The following is a 17,539-nucleotide window of genomic DNA, read 5'->3' on the forward strand; positions in this document are numbered from 1 at the left end:
TTTTTCACTTTTGCTTTCTTGATGCAGTGATGGCTACCGGTAAGCCAGTGGGGGCGGGGGGCGGGGGATTGTCGGGGAACACATGAGATCCTCTCCTCGCCGGTCTCTGTTCAACTGAGAAACACCTCTCCCTGAACTCCAGACATCCCTCTCTGCCAGACCTGTGTTTGGGGGTGGGGCAGTCCACATTCAGCTTCTGTTTGCCTGAGAAATCCCATCGTAATTTTAAGGCTCTTTGAAGATTGAAGCCCTGACGTCAGAGCCCTTGCGAGTGGTGCCTTCCTGGTATATTTCTAGAGGCAGAAAACTGATGGCCAGTCACACACAAAACCTCAGTCCCGGGCATTGGTAATTTTGTGGTTCCCAGAGTCAGAGAGACTTCCTGGACCTTCTGGGGGAAGTCACCGGGACATACTGGATTTCATTAGCTGTTTCTTGGAAATAGGCGAGGACTTTGGAGAAAAGAAGGGGGTGGCCTGCCCCTCCCTCCGGCTTTGATTTCAGAGGTTAAGATCTCCGGGCTCCCCTCATGACCCACATTGACAAGGGGGCGGTTCTGGAGAAGATCCCAGAAGGGCTTGTGGGGTCGCAGACTCTGCCCAGCGCCCATGCCAGGCCTCTGCCGGCAGCCGCCATGACCCAGCCCGTCTTTATCCTCAGTGGGCCTCTACACCTCCATCTTCGGTGTTCTCCAGCTGCTCTGCCTGCTGACAGCCCCCGTCATCGGCTACATCATGGACTGGAGGCTGAAGGAGTGTGAGGACGCCCCTGAGGAGCCCGAGGAGAAAGACGCCAACCAGTGCGTAGGCGGAGCTCGGGCCCCGGGCCCCGCCCCCCAGAGGGGGAAGCCCACCGGTCAGGTGTTAGGCAGCATCAGGGTGGGTGGGTTAGGTTTTAAAGTTAGCAGGAGAGGCGAGGGAGGGCCGTGCTCAAAGCTGCTCTTGCCCTGGCTCAGCTCAGCACACATTTTGGTCTGTTGCTTCTATAAGGAAAGTCTTTTGTATGCAAAAGTTTGGGAGGCACGGAGCTCGAAGAGAGAAGGAGAGAAACCAGAGGAAGGTCTGTGCAGACAGCTATCAAACATCCCGCTTTTAGGGCCGCACTCCGATCCTTAGCACAGGTAGTACACCGGCAGACACCCTTAGAGTGGTCCTGTTTGCCTGCCAGGTCTGCTCCACTGGGTGTGAGTAGTAAACGGCTGTAACCTTAATACATGTCAGTAGATCTGTTCATGACTGTGAGAATTAAGCAAGGGACCGGAGCCCTGCTTTACAGAAGGGTTGGGCTCTAAGATCAGAGGATGAGTTAAATGCCGTCTTCTCTGACTCCACCTTAGTACTATAAGCTCCTCTTTACTGTATCAGGCCCTGTGCCAAGCCCTTAATGCACAACATCTCAGGTAAGCCTCCCAACACCTCGATGAGTTAGACCCATTTTACAGATGAGGGGACTGAAGCTAGGCGTCTGAGTGGCTTGCCTGAGGTCACGTAGGGAGAAAGTGGTGGGTCTGGGCCTCCCTGCACACCTCTGAGCCCTTGGATGTCATACAGTTGTCCGTGGGGTATCTTTGTGGGTGTTGAGGCTGGAATCAGTAATAGTGAATTCACAGGGAAATAATTACAGAGAATGCTCTGTTATGTAGGTCAGGTCCTACAGGCAGAAGGCTGTTGGTGCCCATTCCAGTTCTATCTGCCGCATACTCGTTTCTCCTTCACCCCTTCCTGCCGCCCAAGGAGAAATCCACTCACTCCCTTTTTTGGCTTATTATCTGGCTTAGTGTCAGCTCCCTGCAGGATTCGGGTGAAGTTGGAGCCAGTAGTGAAGGCGGCTTTGCCACATCCTGACCTGGGCACACTCTCCTCCCTCCCCATCGTCGGACCTCAGTCTTCACTGAAGCAGCGCAGGGCGTTGACGCCCGTCTCCTCGCGTCTCCTCGCGTCCGACCTCTCCACTGAGGTTCACGTTGCGCGCTCAGTCCAGGGGGTGCAGCGGGGAGTGTCCCTCGTGCTGGTCTAGCCCCCACGGTCCCCAGCACATGCTTGCGGGTGGTCTCTGAGCCTTGCACTGTCCACAAGCTGTGACTCCCGGGACCTGACTTCCCGGGAGAGCCTATCCTCCAGGGAGCCCCCAGCTCCCGTGTGTGCTCTGCGTTTCCACAGAGGTGAGAAGAAGAAGCGGGACAGGCAGATCCAGAAGATCACCAACGCCATGCGGGCCTTCGCCTTCACAAACCTGCTGCTCGTGGGCTTCGGGGTGACCTGCCTCATTCCCAACCTGCCTCTACAGGTGGGTATGGGGAGAGGGGGGAGCCAAGTGGGGTATGGGGTGATGAGACTGAAAGGTGCATGACGTCTCATGGGGCAGAGAACAGTGCTCTCTCAGCAAAGAGAACGGTGACTTTTCCTTTGTTTAATTCAACCAACCAACCTACCAACCAGCCCGCTGTGATTTACCAAAGGGCCTCCTACCCGCCAGGCTCTGTACGTGCATGATGCTGGGAGCAAGCTGTAAATGGAACTCAGATTGCCTTTCACAGAAGACTCTTCTCTATGGAAGTACATCATCCTTCTTGGTCTTTAGGCATCTTGCATACCGTGAATACCGTCATCTTACCATTTCTGGAACCATGTGGTGTAGTTGTGTGGCTACTCGTTTTGCATGTGCTCAAAACAGCTAAAGTCCGATGTCCAAAGAATTCTGGCTAGTCTGTGGCGCTGGGGGGAACGTCTGCTCCTCCAGTACAGGGGAGCCGCAGGAAAAAGACCGACGGTCCCTTGGCATCTGGGTTCAAAAGTTTAATTCCTTCTCACAAGATTTCCAGTGCCTTTGGAGCCTGACTTTTGGCAGAGAGTTTGAGAAAGGTAGATTTTGTTACCTGCCTGGCTCCACCCTTAGGTCCACAGAAGTGTTCTAGTTCTAATCCCCAAATTTATGAACTTGGAAGGGACAAAAGTGATGGCATTGCTTCCAGATGGGTGTGACCCAACTCCAGATGGTATCTTGGACCACGTCCAGGAGGAAAGCAAGAGTCCCTTTCTACAAGTGGACGCACGTAGAAGTTCATTGAACATCCAGGTGTGCACCACCCACAGGCGCTTACCATGCGTCTGTGCCAACACCGCGTGCAGCCGGAGTAAACCACCGGAGGCTCTACCAGTTCCAGATGGGAGTATTGCTGCATCCCTGGCGGCCTCCTGGTGGTGGTCCTCTCCGCAAGACCGGCAGACCCTTGCCCTGACCACCCTTGTCCAGTCGCGGGGCAGTGCTCAGTGAGGACAGTCACCTGCTTTGTGTTTTATCCAGTTCTTATTGAAAGACAAGTTGTGAAAAGGCGGCAAGGCATTTGGAGTGGAAAGCGGAGCCTGCAGAGGGGTGGGTGCACATTCAGGCACAGACCTCTCGCAGCACTGCAGAGAGCGGCCCTCGCCGCCTCCACTGCCCACATTCCCGGAAATGGTTCTTGGCTGCAGAGCCCGATGGCAGGGCTGTGTGCAAAGAGCAAACAAAGGGTCCTGGGAGCAAAGGAGACAGCTCGTGGCTCTCAGGAATCGTTAACAAGTGCTTGCCAAGCTTGCCAAGCTTGCCAGCAGTAACCTTCCCTCAGGAAAGCAGGGCTAGAGGGGAGAGGGATAGCCATCTACCGGTAGGGCCTGGGTGACCAGGCAGGGAGACCTGGGCACAGTCCTCACGTCCGCAAGGGCAGGAGTTGTGATTAGTGACCTGCTGCTTAGTGCTATGTCCATACGTACACTTGAGAGCAGACTCTAGATGGGGGCGGGATGGGGGGAAGCCCTGGGTTTTAGTGTTTGCCAATTTCCGCGGTGCAAGTGCTCTCGTCGTGGCTGATATCAACCAATATGGTGTCACCAACTGTGGAGTTGGAAAGAGACACAGTAACACACCATCATACGATATTTACAGTAGACTAAAAAACCTTAAGAGCGGGAATTCCCTGGTGGTCCAGTGGTTAGGACTCTGCGCTTTCACTGCTGAGGGCGCAAGTTCAATCCCTGGTTGGGGGACTAAGATCCTGCAAGCTGTGCGGCGCGGCCAAAAATTTAAAAAAATTTTGAAAAAAAAAAAAAGAAAACCTTAAGAGCACAGCTAATGGTAAAACAATAAAATAATCAGGATGTGCTGGGTTTTGAGTATTCATTAACTTTGTTTTCCACGTACAGTTGACCCTTGAACAACACAGTTTGAATTGTGCGGGTCCACTCATACTCAGATGGTTTTCAGTGGTAAATACTAAGACCACGTGATCGTGGGCGGTTGAATCGGAGGATGCAGAACTGTGGATACAGAGGGCCGACTATAAGTTATACGTGGATTGTTGGCCACGTGGAGGGTCGGCACCCCTAGCCCCCCGTGTTGTTCAAGGGTCAACTGTAATTTGTTGACTTGTACGTTTATTACAATTGAACTGTTAGTAGTGACTGTGTTTAACTTAAAATCGGCTCTCAAAATTCTTGGCAGTTCAGGAGTTGGGCCCGGAAAGCTGGCACAAGCTGACTCCAGGGCGCCAGCGCTCCCACCGCTCGGGACCCCAGGAGCTCTGGGGCCAGGGGACAAGGTGAGACCCTCCATGTCTCCTGCTCACACTCTCGTCTCCCTCCCTCAGATCCTCTCCTTCATCCTGCACACGATTGTGCGAGGATTCATCCACTCCGCCGTCGGGGGCCTGTATGCCGCTGTGTAAGTCCTGGGAGCTGTGGGTGGCCTCGTGGCCGAGGGTAAGGGAATGACCTGAGGGACGTTCCTGGTGGGACTGAGGGCCCGGAGGGGGCCATCCTGCCCACTTGGGGTTCATCCTCTTGCCTTAGGTACCAGGGCTTCTGTTGGGTGTGTCAGGGGAAGGCCATACCTGGCAGGAGCAGGTCAGTGGGCAGACAGTCGGGTGCCCCCAAGCCTTGGCATTTAACACGAGGTCAGTTCCCCCAGCGAAGGTGCCTCTCGTCATTGCCTCCGGGACTGCTGCTCAGCCGGGTTCTGAGGCTGCGTCTGGCTGCTCATGGGAAGGGCATGGGGGTGGGTTCCAGCTGCCCACAGCTCAATGGTGACCTTCAAGTGGGCTTCAGTGGCGGCAGTGACATGAATAACTGAGCCCAGGATGTGCCTGACAGATCCCACCCAGGGCCTCAAAGGGCTGGTTCTGTCCACAGCCTTCTCAGGCCTTGGCTACAATGAAACCTGCCTCCTTTTGCAAGAGGCCACACACGCCTAAGGAACCATAGTTGTTCCTTCTCCTTGGGCCGGGCCTTGGCTCAAACACTGGAACCCAAACACCATCCACTGTCTCCCTCTGACCAAAGACTAGCCAGTTCCTCCAGCCGTTCCTTGCTAGGAGTCCCTTCCCTTCTCACCTCTGGGGCCACGATGCCTGACGTGGCCCCAGAGTTCTGGCAAAATCTGGCTAAGATTTTGCCAGAACTCTCTCCGCCTCTCAACAGTATCCCATGGGGGTCATTCCCAGGTCTACATGTTCCGCCCCCACCTACCCCCCAGGCCTGGAGGAAGTTGTGGCTGCCCTGGCAGAGTCTGAGGGAGCCGTCCGAGGGCCGTGATGCTATGTTTCCGTGATTACACAATGCTCCTCTGGAAGAGGGTGCAGCCAAGCCAGGCCCAGCCTCCAACCTGCTCCCTGGGCCTGGTTCACAAGCTGCAGACTCCTGCTGGCACCACATTTTCCACTCGGCTTGGCCAGACACCCGTGGGCCCTGGGGCCTCATGCTGGTCCAAAAGACAAATTCGCTTTGCAGAGCTGCTCAGCAGAAAGCAATGCAAGGATGGACACCCCACCATTCTCTGAGGCTATTCCCACCTCTTCTCTGCCACCGGAGGTGCAGCCTGGGGGCACCAGCACCTGGGGCCAGGCTGAGGATGAGCCTGTGGGAAGCCGGAGCATGGCCCCGTGGTGACAGGTTCTCTGCTGCCCTGGCAGGTACCCCTCCACGCAGTTTGGCAGCCTCACGGGCCTGCAGTCCCTGATCAGTGCACTCTTCGCTCTCCTGCAGCAGCCCCTGTTTCTGGCTATGATGGGTCCCCTCCAAGGAGACCCTCTGTGGGTAAGAAGGATTGGGGGGCAGAGGGTTATGGGCATCCGCCCCACTCTGCTGATTGGGAGCCGGGAGGCATCACTCGGGGGCTTCTAGAACCCCAGGACAGGCAGTTTGGAACTTTGGTTAGGATCAATTCAGGGACCCCTGTGAATGGGCAGGAGGGACAGGAGGAGAAGAGTGTCCTTTCTGGACCTGATTTTGGGGTAAATCGAACCAAATTGCTGTCCCTGCTCCTCCTGCCAAAGGCCCAGATTCTTCACCAGGTGCTGTGAGCTTGTCCCAATCCCGGCCCTGCCCCTGGAGATTCAGATCAGTACAGTAAGGTGGGCTGGCCCGGGCCCGGACAGCTGGGGAATTCTGTTGCTGGAATGTGGAACGACGGGCCCTCGGGCCTCTTGAAACTCCTTGTTTGTTTTTCCTCTCCTCTCCTGTGACCTTCTCCCCATTCCCAAACCTGAGAGCCAGGAAGGGGCTGGAACTGGGCTCTGCAAAGACCACAGCCCCTGCCTGCTCCCTCCCCCCGCCCCACCCCCCACCCCCGCCCTCGATGGCAACTCTAGTCCCTGCCTCCCCAGGTGAACGTGGGGCTGCTTGTCCTGAGCATGCTGGGCTTCTGCCTTCCCCTCTACCTCATCTGGTACCGGCGCCAGCTGGAGAGGCAGCTGCAGCAGAAGAGGGAGGACGACAAGCTTTTCCTCAAGCTCAACGGCTCGTCCAACCGGGAGGCTTTTGTGTAGCGCCCACTGCCTCAGAACTGTGGCGTCCCGCCCTCGCTTCAGTGACTCAGCGGTGTCCTCCCCACCCCAGAGGACCTCCACGCACCCCTAGGATCCTGTCCTTCACCATGTCGGAGTCCTCGCTCCCTCCCAGGGCCCTGGTCCTGCCTCGGAGCTCTGCGGTGGAAGGATGGGAGAGGGCCCGGTCAGGCGCTTCTCCTGCTGGAAGCAGAGGCGCTCTGGACTTGGCTGAGCCCCCCTGGAGGGGCCCTGGAGCCTCGGGGCTCCGTGGTGCCTGCAGGAGCAGCCAGGAGGACCCCGGGCAGGAGGCAGGCCCTCTCCCCTCAGTGTGTCGGGATTCCACCTCTTGCCAAAGCAGAGGAGTCTGCCGTCTACTGCCCACCGCCTGCCCCTCGGCTGCATGTCCACCAACCACGCCTGCTGAGGACAAAGGCTTGCACCGTCTGTACCCGCCTTGCCTGGCCCCTCACCTCCTCCCCCGGCCAGTCTGAGCTGCCTGAGGAAGGAAGGACCCGCTTCCTGTTGTTGGTGCTAACTCCTTTGTGATTCCAGCCCCCTGTGGCCTGTCCTCCTGTTCGAGGCCAGTGGAGAAGGCCCCCTGGCTTAAAGCCTGGGGAGGGGATGGAGGGCTGGATGGTCACATGTGGCTCAGGAGCTGTGGTCAAGGCCGGGCAGCAGTCCCTTCCCTCCTCCCTGAGGGCCTGAGCCGGGGGCACGTTTCCAATGCCACCCTCTGTCCAGTCTGTGACCTGAAGGGAATTAAAGGGGCACCAAACACACGCGTGAGCACACACACACGCACACACACGTGCGCGCGCGCACACACAGCTGTTTTCGTGGGGGTGGAAGTGAAGATGTGGCTGACAGACATGGAGGTCCAGGCCTGGGTGGAAAGGTGGATTTGTGAGAGATCTAGGGGTGTGTGTGCAGGTGGGTTGTGTGTGCGTGTCCTGTGCATGAGAGATGTGTGTGGGGTGGGAGTGGGATGTGGGCGCTGGGGGTCTGCCCTTATCCTCTCAAAGCCACCCCCGAGCCAGCCAGGCCCGCAGCAAGCCCAGCGCCCAGGAGCCAGCCCCGCTCGGGGTTGGGAGCGTGTCCCAGGCTGCAGGGCCACAGCGCCCCCTGCTGGCAGATTTTCCAGGGGCCCTGGAGCTGTTTATGCGGGGGAGGCCCCCTTTCCTCTGCCAGGCGGGCCTGGCTTACCAACCCACCCACCTTGACTGCCCTCGGAAATGTGTCTGAGGCTTCCTGGGAGCTCTGAGAGGGGTGGGTTGATTGTTAGGTGAATTGTTTTGGTGGTTTTGTTTTTGTTTTTGTTTTTCTTTTAAGTTTTATCTGACTCCTTTTTATAAAGCAATAAATCCATTTTCCTCCTGTTAAGGGATGCCCCTTCTAGCATATCAGTTAATGACTACATGTGCCAGTTTTGAGCTTGAGAAGAAAAGGCAAGACAAGATTTTTCTGCCCCAGTCGTACCCAGCGGCTCACCATCTCTCTGGGTGTGATTGTTGTCTCGGGAGGGGCAGTGGGCCAGGAAAAGACCTTCCTCCCCCACCCCACCCCCCAAACAAATGGGGCTTGTGCAGGCACCTTAGAAGTGTGGCCATCCCCTCCTCTGCTGCTTAGCCCGACAGGCTAATCCTGACCCCCTTTCATCCCTGCTCAGACTTCTGTCACCAGTCAACCATGCTGAGGGTTCCTCCTAAGTTCAGGACACAGGGTGACCCCAGGAGAGCCGCAGGCTCAAAGAGAGCAGAGACAGGGTATGGCGGAGGAACGGGTGGCATCGGGCAGGGGAAGGCCCAAGCCCCCTAAACGCACCTAATCTCCCTAGGCTTCACCCACTCAGATATGCAAAAGCAAATATTTGTTTTAAACAGACATTTTTTTTTAAAAAGAGCCTGAGTTCAACATTTCCCAAAGGATCCCTCAGAATGCTAGCTCTGTGAGATGTCAAGATTATTTATTCTCATTTTTTAAAACAGCGTTATAGCCAGATACGGGAAATGTCGAGATAAGGTCAAGTGAGTTCGGCACTGGTGGGCTGTGTGCCTCTGCAGGGGGGTGTGGTGTGTGACTAAGGAATGACTTTAACCATCACGGCCGTCCTCCACATGTGGCCCAATGACCACGTGCAGCAGGAGCTCTCGGGGTGCTGGTTAATAACGCAGCCTCTGGGCCTTGCCTCTGACCTAGAGGGAAACCGAAGTCTACACTTTGCTAAGCACCCCCTGGTGGTTCTGGTTCCCCACCCACCCACCCCCCACCAACGTTTGAGACCCACTGACAAAGGAGTGCAGTTTGGGGAAGCGCTGACTAGCAAGGGCCCTTCCATCTGGGAGAATATGTTGAGCTTGTACAGACATGGCCTGTGCTGTTCCCAGCAGTGCCCAGTCCAGCCAAAGTGGGAGCTGTGGCCTCTCTCTCCCACCCACCTGCAGGGTGTGTGCACTTTGGAGGAAGAAGCAGGCATTGAGAAACCAGAGTTCAGGGTGGGAGATAGTCTAGGGCCAATAGTGCGTGGGGATTCGAGGCATGAAAATGGGAGCAGGGTACCAGATGGGTTGGGTACCACAGGTGCCCCCCCACTCCCTTCCCTGTCATTTTGCTCTGACTGTACAGGGTTGATGGGTTATGTATTTTCCCATTACCATCGCTGGATCATGCTAACAAGCCAGGAGTTCATACCACTCTCCCCACTTTATAGCTAGAAAAATTGAGGCCCAGGGAGGTGGAGTAACTTGCTGAAGGTGAGAGCCAGGACTCATATATGGTTAAGTCATTGGAGCAGCCAGGGCCCTCTAGGTCAGGACATTCCATTCAGAGCAGCAGCCCCAGGGGCCACCAGGCCTTGCGATCAGGGTGAAACAGCCTGAGGAAGGGAAGCAAACACAGGCGAGGCGTCTGTTTCTTGGAGCCAAGAGCTTCCTTGGAGAGAGTGGGGTGGGCTCTACTTAGTAGAGTCCTCTTGGCCCTAGAGGCGGATGGTAACTTGGGGGAGCAAGTCTCTGGTCGCCCCAACCCCTGAGAGGAGTGCCCTGGGGTGGGGAGGGGACCACATGGCCTCGGCCCTGCATCTTCCTCCTCCTCCTCCAGGCTTCTGGTGGGAAGGAGCAGGAAGTTGTGCATCAGTGCGGAGTGGGGGGGGGGGCGGGTAGGCCGGCCTCAGGAGCATCGCCCCGAGCCCCACTCCTCTCTAGTCTCCCTGGACTTGAGTCCAGGTGTTCGTTTGTGGTTAGCTTCCTCCAAGCCCTCCTGGCCTCTGCCTGTGGCTCTCGCTACCTGGGCCTGTACTAGGGAAGGTTCCCACCCTCGTAAAGGCCATAGATGGGGCTGCAGGTTGTGCGTTCCTTTCTGTTTCTCTTTTTGTTCCTCTTGTACCCGGTGTCAGCCTGGTGAAAACTTCTCCTCGAGCCCTCCTTGTCCTGGCCCTGGGCTGTGCACCGTGAGGAGGGCATCCTGCTGCCCTGGGCCCCAAGCACACTGAAAATGGGGAGCCATCCCGTATTGGGGGTACATGTGCAGGACTGTCCCAGACAGCAGCACAAAAAGGCCAATGGAGTTTTCGATGCATTTGCACATCAGCCTGCGTGCAATTAAACCCCACCGGGGGCAGGTGAGGCTGTGGACCCCCTATGGTAAGGGGTTCCTGTCGGAGAACTCTGAGACGTCTTCTCAGCAGAGTCAGGCTTCCGGGGCTGTTTAATACCGTGCATTCTCGTGGGCTCTGGGGCAGTAAGGCGCCTTATCTGTGGGGTTAGGATTAGGAGCCCAGGACCCCCGAAGTGAGGGGATGGGTTATCCACAGGCTGCAGCGCTCCCCTGCGGTGGGGGTGGGGTCAGGGTGAGCTGGAGGGCTCTGGAAGCCTGTCCCACCCATGCCCTGACTCAGGCCAAGCCATGGGGTGAGGACCTGGTGTCAGGAAAGAGGTGCAGCGTCCTCCGCGAGGGTGGCCCACCACAGAGCAGACCTCTCCCGCTGCTGGCACACAACCACCCACCGCCTGGGCCCTTGGTCTCTGCAGGCAGCATGTCCAGCCCCGAAGTTAGTCTTTCTCAGCCTCCCAGGCAGATCCAAGACCAAACCAGGGCCTCTGGTCGCTCCTAGCCCCTCAACCCTTCCCAGAGTGAGACCATCTCCCTGTGCTGAGGAGGCTGTGAGGGAAGGGCAGAGGTTAGAGGCCCCACCACACATACTATCTCGTGACCTGAAGCAAGTCTTGAGCCTCAGTTTTCTCATCTGTAAAATGGCAGTAATACTCTCCCTGGGGGACTAGGTGGACATGGACGTCAAGCAGTTGCACATTATTGCATCTTGTGCTTAATAGGCACTTAACAAGAGATAGCATTATTTTTATGACCCTGGAGGAGTGCAGAGAGCACAGGGGATGAGGACCACCCACACCCACCCTCCCCTGCCCATATAACAGGACAGACTTCAGGCCAACCCTACCCCGCCCAGAACCCCCTCTCTAAGCAAAAGCCTTAAGCAGTTGTCCCCTTGTTCACTTTTACGTCTTTCACATTTTGCTAAGAGGCTTGGCCAAAGCTTCTCAAGCTAACCTCTAACTGGTGGATATTCGGGCACTCTTGACAGTTTTATGTTGAGGTGGGTGACTCAGAGCACAGCTTGTAGGCAGCACCTCCATGCCACCTCCTTGTGAAACTGCTTGGCCGTGCCTCTGTGTGTGTGCGTGTGTGCACACGTGTGTCGAAGTCTGAGGTGTATTTCCAGGCACGTCAGGTGTGAATGTGTTTGGAGGAGCGTGTGGGAGCTTGTCTGTGTGCCTGTCCAGCTGGACGAAGAGGGAGAGGGTCTCAGGTCGCTGAATCCCTTTTGGTGGCTGGAAAGGCCTAGGCAGGCCCCGTGCAAGGACCCAGCCCAGGCTCTCAGAGCGGTGCCTGAAGGGTTAACATGTTCCTGTGTCAACGAGGGTCAGTACAGTGCCACTGACAGCTCAGGCGCTGACCCTGACTCTTCCTGGCCCTTTGCTGTTTCTAGCACCTGGCTTACTTCCTGGCACACAGTAAGCACTTAATAGATGCCGGAAAAAAAGAAATAAAAATAAATAAATAAATAAACGTCTGCCGAAAACAGCTAGGAACTGCTTCCTCCTCGGCCCCTGTGTCTCTTTCTAAGTCACCCATCCCCTTGCCACTGTCTCTCGCCTGTCACTTGTCGGAAACATGCTCCCTGACCCCCCACTCTCCGCTAGGTTGCACTCATTGCGGCCCAGCTTTGCTGGTGGGCCAGCTTTCAGCAGAGCTGGGGAAGGGACAGAGGAAGGGGCCTCTAGGGTGGGAAGCCCCAGGCTGCTGGGAATTCTGGTTCTAAGGTGGGCGCTCATCCTTGCCCCTTTTCTTTTGTCCTAAATCAGTGGTCATGGGCACACCTGCTCCTCCAACAGGTTTCCCGCGAAGCTGGCCACTGTCCTGCCAGGCCAGGGCCCTGGGCGGTGGCAGCAGAAAAGAGCCACTGGGCTTCCCCAGAGAAGCCCCAAGGAGATCCCCACGGCCAGGGAGCGGAGAGGATGGCCTGTTTGTGTGAGTGAGGCCTGGCTCCTGAGCCTGACGGGCAGAGGGGGCTTGAGGCCCAGGGGACGGAGGTGGATGGCCTCGGGGGCCAGCTGGGGATGGGTGAGCAGCAGGTCCCCTGCAGAGCAGGCAGGGCAGAGGTGCTAGATGGATGTGCATCAGCATTGTGAGCTCAAAAGCCGGGGCTCTGCCCCATCCCTTTGCCGTGTCCTTCATTTTCGCACTTTTGATGGAGACACCACGGGGAAATATTTCTCTAATATAAGGAGAGCCACAGCACAAGCTCTGTGATGACACGAGGACAGCTAGACCTTGAGCTCTCTGCCAGACAAGAGGACTTGGTGGGCGCCATGGGGACCTGGAAGCCACAGCTCCATCTAAGGACAGCCTTGACACAGCTGCAACCAATTAAGGCCCTGTGTGAGCAAGCCCCGTGTTGCCCGAGCTTCTGATTTTTACAAGAGAAGCTGGGAGTCCCGAGTTCTATAGAAAATATCCCTATTTTCAGATGCTGGCTCAGAAAAACTTTTTAAAAAAATATCACAGCTGCTCCGGTAGCTTTTCACTGTGTGCAGGCCAGAGGCAGGGAGTGGAGGGTGGAGGTAAAGCACCGCCCCACGGCTGTTTCCTCCACCCAGGCAGACGCTGTGCATGTCTGAACTGCAGCCCCACGCAGGCTGGGACCATTCTCTCTTGTCTCCCCCAGACCAACCTTTGTCTTCCCCAGCCTGGCGTGTAATGAATGCTGTGACGTGAGCAAGTGGTTACTCATTCTAGTCTAGCTTCTAGAGTGACCCCCAGTCCCTGTTTAGGGACAGGGAATCATCAGGGCCAGCATGGGGCAGAGCCAGCTAACCTCAGAGGCCCGAGTCCCTGCCCATGGGCTGGCCGATGCACTCCTCTGGCCCAGGGGACAAGCCAGGCAGCCAGGGTCATGCTTTGTCTGCTCTTCTGTCTGTCTGCCTCCCCACTAGAACGAATGCCCCCTGAGCACGGCTACATGCACTGCCTCGGTCACCATGATACCTCCAGTACCCCGAAACGTGCCTGGCATGGAACGGCTGCTCAATAAATATTTGGAGGATGAAACTTAAAAAGAGAGAGAGAGAAATAAACCAAAAAGAGGCTGAAACTGACTGAGACAGAGGCTGGGAGAAGAGCATGCTCTCAGCAGCCAGGAAGGGACAGAACAGAAGATGGAAACAGTGAAATGCAGTCTCTCTGAGATACACAGAGATGGGTTACAGGTGTGGCTGTGACGAGGTGGTAACAAGGGCCAGCCAGCCAGGAGCAAGTGTGGGGGTGGTCCAGAACAGTGAGATGCACAGACAGCGAGACAAAGGGGAGAGAGAGAGAGAGTCCAAGGCAGAACACAGAGAGCAGGTGATTACCCAGAGCAGACGGCAGTGATGGGGAGAGACAGAGAGAGGGAAACACGGAGGGAGGTGAGACAGGAAGAGAGGTAAAGAGAGACAGAGAAACAGAGAGATGGAGAGAGGAGAGATAACAAGAGAGATTAAAGAGAGAGAGAGAGGACAGACAGAGTTACAGAGGAACAGAAAGAGAGAGAGACAGAGGGGGCACAGAGAGAGAACAAAAATAAAGAGACAGGGAGAGACAGAAAGAGATACAGAGAGACTTTTTTTTTTTTTTTGCCAAGTCAACATTTTATTTAAAAACACACAAACACATACACAATGGTAACAACAGGAAAGGAGCCAAGATCTCCTATTTGGGGACAGGCTGACCGCATGGTGCTCCCATAGGCCTCAGTTTAAGAAAGAAGGTACCTTCAAGACCAGATATCCAAGAGAGATAAATTAGGAGGTGTTTTCACAAGAGGTGAGATAAAGAGAGATCGACAGAAAGAGAAACAGAGACCAAGAGATGGAGAGGAGAGACAGAAGGGGGGATAGCTAGAGAGATGGAGAGAAGGTGAGTACAGAGAGGGAGAGAGGGAGAGAGACAAAGAAAGAGAGTCATGCAAGACAGAAAGATCGCTGTAACACTGGAGAGTCACGTCCTTCTTGCCTGTTCAGCCTGGAGCACGTAGAAGTAGCCTCGAGAGGCAGTAGTGTCCATCCCTCCTCCCTCACAGCATCCTTTTCTCCAGAATGATAATCCAGAAATGTGGCATGTCCTGCATGAAATTGCATGAAATATGCACACTGCCAGGGAATTCCCCAAACATGGCCTCTTAGAGTCTTTCTTGACCACCCAACTAATACCACCTGCACTGCCCCCAGTCACCCTGTTCAGCCTCTTCATAACATTCACCTCTACTTGAAGTTATTTCTGCATTTGTTTATATTCTGCCTCACCCCACCGAACAAGGGAAGGACCTTGTTTTTCTTGGTCACGCCTATATCCTGAGTGCCTAGAGAAAGGCCCAGGACAGGGCAAGGAATTCAATCAATATTTTATGGGGTGAATGAGTAGATGTAGCTTTCCCAGCTAGACTGCAAGCTCCAGACGGCAGGGTTTGATTACTTCCTGAAGAGAGCCAGCACATGGCAATTGTTAAATAATGATTTACTGTGTTGGGACTTCCCTGGTGGCGCAGTGGTTAAGAATCCACCTGCCAACACAGAGGACACAGTTTCGATCCCTGGTCCAGGAAGATCACACATGCTGCAGAGCAACTAAGCCTGTGCTCCACAACTACTGAGCCTGTGCTCTAGAGCCCACGAGCCACAACTATTCAAGCCCATACACAACAACTACTGAAGCCCATGTGCCACAACTACTGAAGCCTGTGCACTTAGAGCCTGTGCTCCGCAACAAGAGAAGCCACTGCAATGAGAAGCCTGTGAGTTGCAACAAAGAGTAGCCCCCTTTCACCACAACTAGAGAAAGCCCAGGCACAGCAATGAAGACCCAACACAGCCAAAAATAAATTTAAAAAAAAAAGATTTACTGTATTGATATTACGTAGGAGAAAAACCCTATGCTGGGAGGTCAGGGGACCAGGGTCCAGGCCGCTCACTTGATCTTGGACTTTGGGTACCTAATGTCTCCTCTCTTGGTCTTTCCCCAAGGGCGTTGGGCTTGGATTTCTGGGGCAATCCACACTCCAACTCTAGGATTTGATGGCCAACGTGCAATATTCAGGGCTGTCCTGGGGCACCAGTCATAGCTTGACGGCAATATAGCCGCCTGCTCCATCCTCCTTTCCCAATTTTCTATCTTGTGCAGCCCACTCACGATCACCTCGGTGCCGCTTGAGTCCAACACTGGAGTTCACGCACCCGACGCACAGTGAGACCAAACCATGGAGTCCGGAGCAGAGAAAGGTTTATTGCAGGACCAAGCAAGGAGAACAGGTGGCTCATGCTCAAAAACCCAGAACTCCCCAATGGTTTTCAGGGAAAAGTGTTTTTTTTTGTTTGTTTGTTTGTTTGTTTTTTTGTGGTACGCAGGCCTCTCACTGCTGTGGCCCCTCCCATTGCGGAGCACAGGCTCCGGACGCGCAGGCTCAGTAGCCATGGCTCACGGGCCCAGCCGCTCCGCGGCATGTGGGATCTTCCCAGACCGGGGCACGAACTCGTGTCCCCTGCGTCGGCAGACGGACTCTCAACCACTGCGCCACCAGGGAAGCCCAGGGAAAAGTTTGTTTGTTTGTTTGTTTGTTTGTTTGTTTTTGTAGTACGCGGGCCTCTCACTGTTGTGGCCTCTCCCGCTGCGGAGCGCAGGCTCTGGACGCGCAGGCTCCGGACGCGCAGGCTCAGCGGCCATGGCTCACGCGCCCAGCCACTCCGCGGCATGTGGGATCTTCCCGGACCGGGGCACGAACCTGCGTCCCCTGCATCGGCAGGCGGACTCCCAACCACTGTGCCACCAGGGAAGGCCCAGGGAAAAGTTTGTATAGGCAAAATTTGGGGTGAGGGCTGCAGGGTGTGTAACTTTCTTTTGATTGGTTGGTGGTGAGGTAACAAGGTGGTGTTCCAGGAATCTTGTGCCCAGGCTGAAGTTAGCATCCTCCACCTGGGTGGGGGCCTTAGTTCCAGCAGAATATCAAAGATATTGTTATGTATACTGCTCCTCCTTTGTTTCTGCATTCCCTCCCTTCCCTGGTTACCAACTGTTTGAATATGCCCTTCAGAACTCAGGGAAGGTCATGGAGGCTGAGTGACGCCTATTTCTTACAAACTGGAAATGAGGGACACAGAAAGGATTTGTACCTGGGAGGGCCCCACAGGGTCCTGCTCCGTTTCAGCCATTGTCTTCCCCTGTGCAAATCTGCCTTCCCTGTGTTTTCCTGAAGGCAGCGCCATCCACCCAGTCTCGAAACTCGGGAAGTTTTTGCTCTTCCCTTCTCGCTCTCAATCTCTCAGCCAATTAGTCAATAAGTCTTGCTGATTTTACCTGAGTTGCTCCTAAATCCATCTCTCTCTCTTTTTTTAAAAAAAATATTTATCTATTTATTTTATTTTTGGCTGCGTTGGGTCTTCGTTGCTGCACGCGGGCTTTCTCTTGTTGTGAAGAGCAGGGGCTACTCTTCGTTGCGGTGCGCGAGCTCCTCATGGCGGTGGCTTCTCTTGTTGCCGAGCGCGGGCTCTACGCACGTGGGCTTCAGTATTTGTGGCGCATGAGCTTAGTTGCTCCGCGGCATGTGGGATCTTCCTGGACCAGGGATTGAATCCGTGTCCCCTGCATTGGCAGGCGGATTCTAAACCACTGCGCCACCAGGGAAGTCTTCCACCTTTCCCCCCCCCCTTATCCCGCCACTGTCCTAGTCCAACTCTGCCTGGATTTCTGTAGAGGCCTCCTCACCAGTCTCCCTGCCTCTGCTCTGTTTCCCTCAGTCCCCTTTTCACTCAGCTCTCAGAGTGAGCCTTCAAACGCCAGAGCTGCATAAAAAACCGTAGATGCCAGCCTATGCCCTGAGGATGGACTTACAAACACCTTATCACCCCCAGGAGCTGCATACTCTGGCTCCAACCCTCTCCCCACTCCCATCTCCTACAGCTCCTCAGCCCCCAAACTTTATGTCCCAGTCACCTCTCTCAGTTCCCCTAGAGCACATGCTGGCCCTCCGGGCCCCAGCCTTTGCCTTAACTCTGCCTGGTACCTCTTCCCCTCCCAGTCCCCTGAAGAGCTCAGCTTAGAACCTCTTCCTCCAGAATGCCTTTGCTGACTACACTTCCTGGGTGTAATGCCACCAAGCCTGTTTCACCTCTCACAATCCTTTTCATACTAACTGCCTAG

At 55.3% G+C, this 17,539-nt stretch overlaps 1 protein-coding gene across 7 annotated transcripts in view; it reads left to right on the forward strand.

Annotated features, from left to right (window-relative positions):
- The window catches only part of SLC43A2 (solute carrier family 43 member 2), a 38,235-nt gene extending 30,059 nt beyond the window's left edge, over window positions 1–8,176 (forward strand). For 5 of the 7 annotated variants that reach the window (XM_059049044.2, XM_067021961.1, XM_067021963.1 and 2 more), the window contains 5 exons: window positions 661–799; window positions 2,160–2,286; window positions 4,622–4,695; window positions 5,942–6,065; window positions 6,635–8,176. In XM_059049044.2, the coding sequence (XP_058905027.1) occupies window positions 661–799; window positions 2,160–2,286; window positions 4,622–4,695; window positions 5,942–6,065; window positions 6,635–6,796 (626 nt within the window). In that variant the 3' untranslated portion in view covers window positions 6,797–8,176. The remainder of the gene's footprint in view (window positions 1–660; window positions 800–2,159; window positions 2,287–4,621; window positions 4,696–5,941; window positions 6,066–6,634) is intronic. The other 2 variants (XM_059049045.2, XM_067021965.1) reach the window with 2 other exon arrangements.
- Window positions 8,177–17,539: the final 9,363 nt, after the last annotated feature.

The sequence above is a fragment of the Kogia breviceps genome, chromosome 19 (genome assembly GCF_026419965.1).
Source record: "Kogia breviceps isolate mKogBre1 chromosome 19, mKogBre1 haplotype 1, whole genome shotgun sequence".
In the NCBI taxonomy this organism is placed as follows: domain Eukaryota; kingdom Metazoa; phylum Chordata; class Mammalia; order Artiodactyla; family Physeteridae; genus Kogia; species Kogia breviceps.